General features: G+C 21.0%; 1 protein-coding gene across 1 annotated transcript; it reads left to right on the top strand.

Annotated features, from left to right (window-relative positions):
• Positions 1–212: 212 nt before the first annotated feature.
• On the top strand, positions 213–491 carry PGAL8A_00267600 (fam-i protein, fragment; the record flags this gene model as incomplete). The annotated part of the gene is made up of 1 exon (XM_028671652.1): positions 213–491. A coding segment is annotated over one exon (279 nt), but the record flags the coding sequence as incomplete, so codon positions are not given.
• Positions 492–859: the final 368 nt, after the last annotated feature.

Here is an 859-nt window from a genome sequence, read left to right as displayed (position 1 = left end):
TAATACAAAGATGTTCAACTGCTTCTTGAGGCTCAGACACCTTTTGTAAAACATCATATTATTTGTTAATTTCTAATTTATATTTCCATATTTTTTGTTTTTAACTTATATTATCCTTACTGAAAAAAGAGGGAAATATTTTAGAAATCATTAAAAAAAATATTAGAAATAATTTCTCAATAATTTTTCTTACATTTTTAAAGATACCAAAAATGGATCTTAATTTAAGTGATGCTATTAATATTGATTCTAATAAGAGACTAAATGAGGGAGATTCAACTACAGGTTTCACTCATAGGACAATAAAAGATGCAACTGTTACAAAACGAGAAAATCCATTACACAATTGTTTTTTGAAATTACGAGATGCCATTAAAAAACCATCTAAAGATATAAATTTGGATTCAGCTACATCAAAAAATCTTCTTCATAAAAAGTCGTTAAGTATTTTTCAATTAGTTATCATTATTATTTCTTTCCTTCGTTTTGCGGTAAAATAAATTTTATAATTAAAAACTTTATATATATTATAAAAACAAAATTTTAAATCATTTATAATAATTTACAGAAAACTTACTCTCTTAAATTGAAAGCTAAAAATGAAATGAATGTTAGGTTGCAGAATTTTTACTTTTCTTAACATTAAATTTTTTTAAAAGAAGGATAAGTGTATTATTTTTTTATGTAGTTAACTTAAAATAGGAAATAAAAAAAATTTATAACTTTTTTTTTTATATAGATTTTCATGGTTATGTATTTTCAATAGAACTATTATATTTCATTATCAAAAAGGTTAATAATTCCTTTTATTAACTTATCAATACATATAATGTAGTTTTCATATTTTTACTATACACTT

Source organism: Plasmodium gallinaceum, assembly GCF_900005855.1.
Source record: "Plasmodium gallinaceum strain 8A genome assembly, contig: PGAL8A_v1_79, whole genome shotgun sequence".
Lineage (NCBI taxonomy): Eukaryota > Apicomplexa > Aconoidasida > Haemosporida > Plasmodiidae > Plasmodium > Plasmodium gallinaceum.
This window is presented reverse-complemented; position numbering and strand designations above follow the sequence as displayed.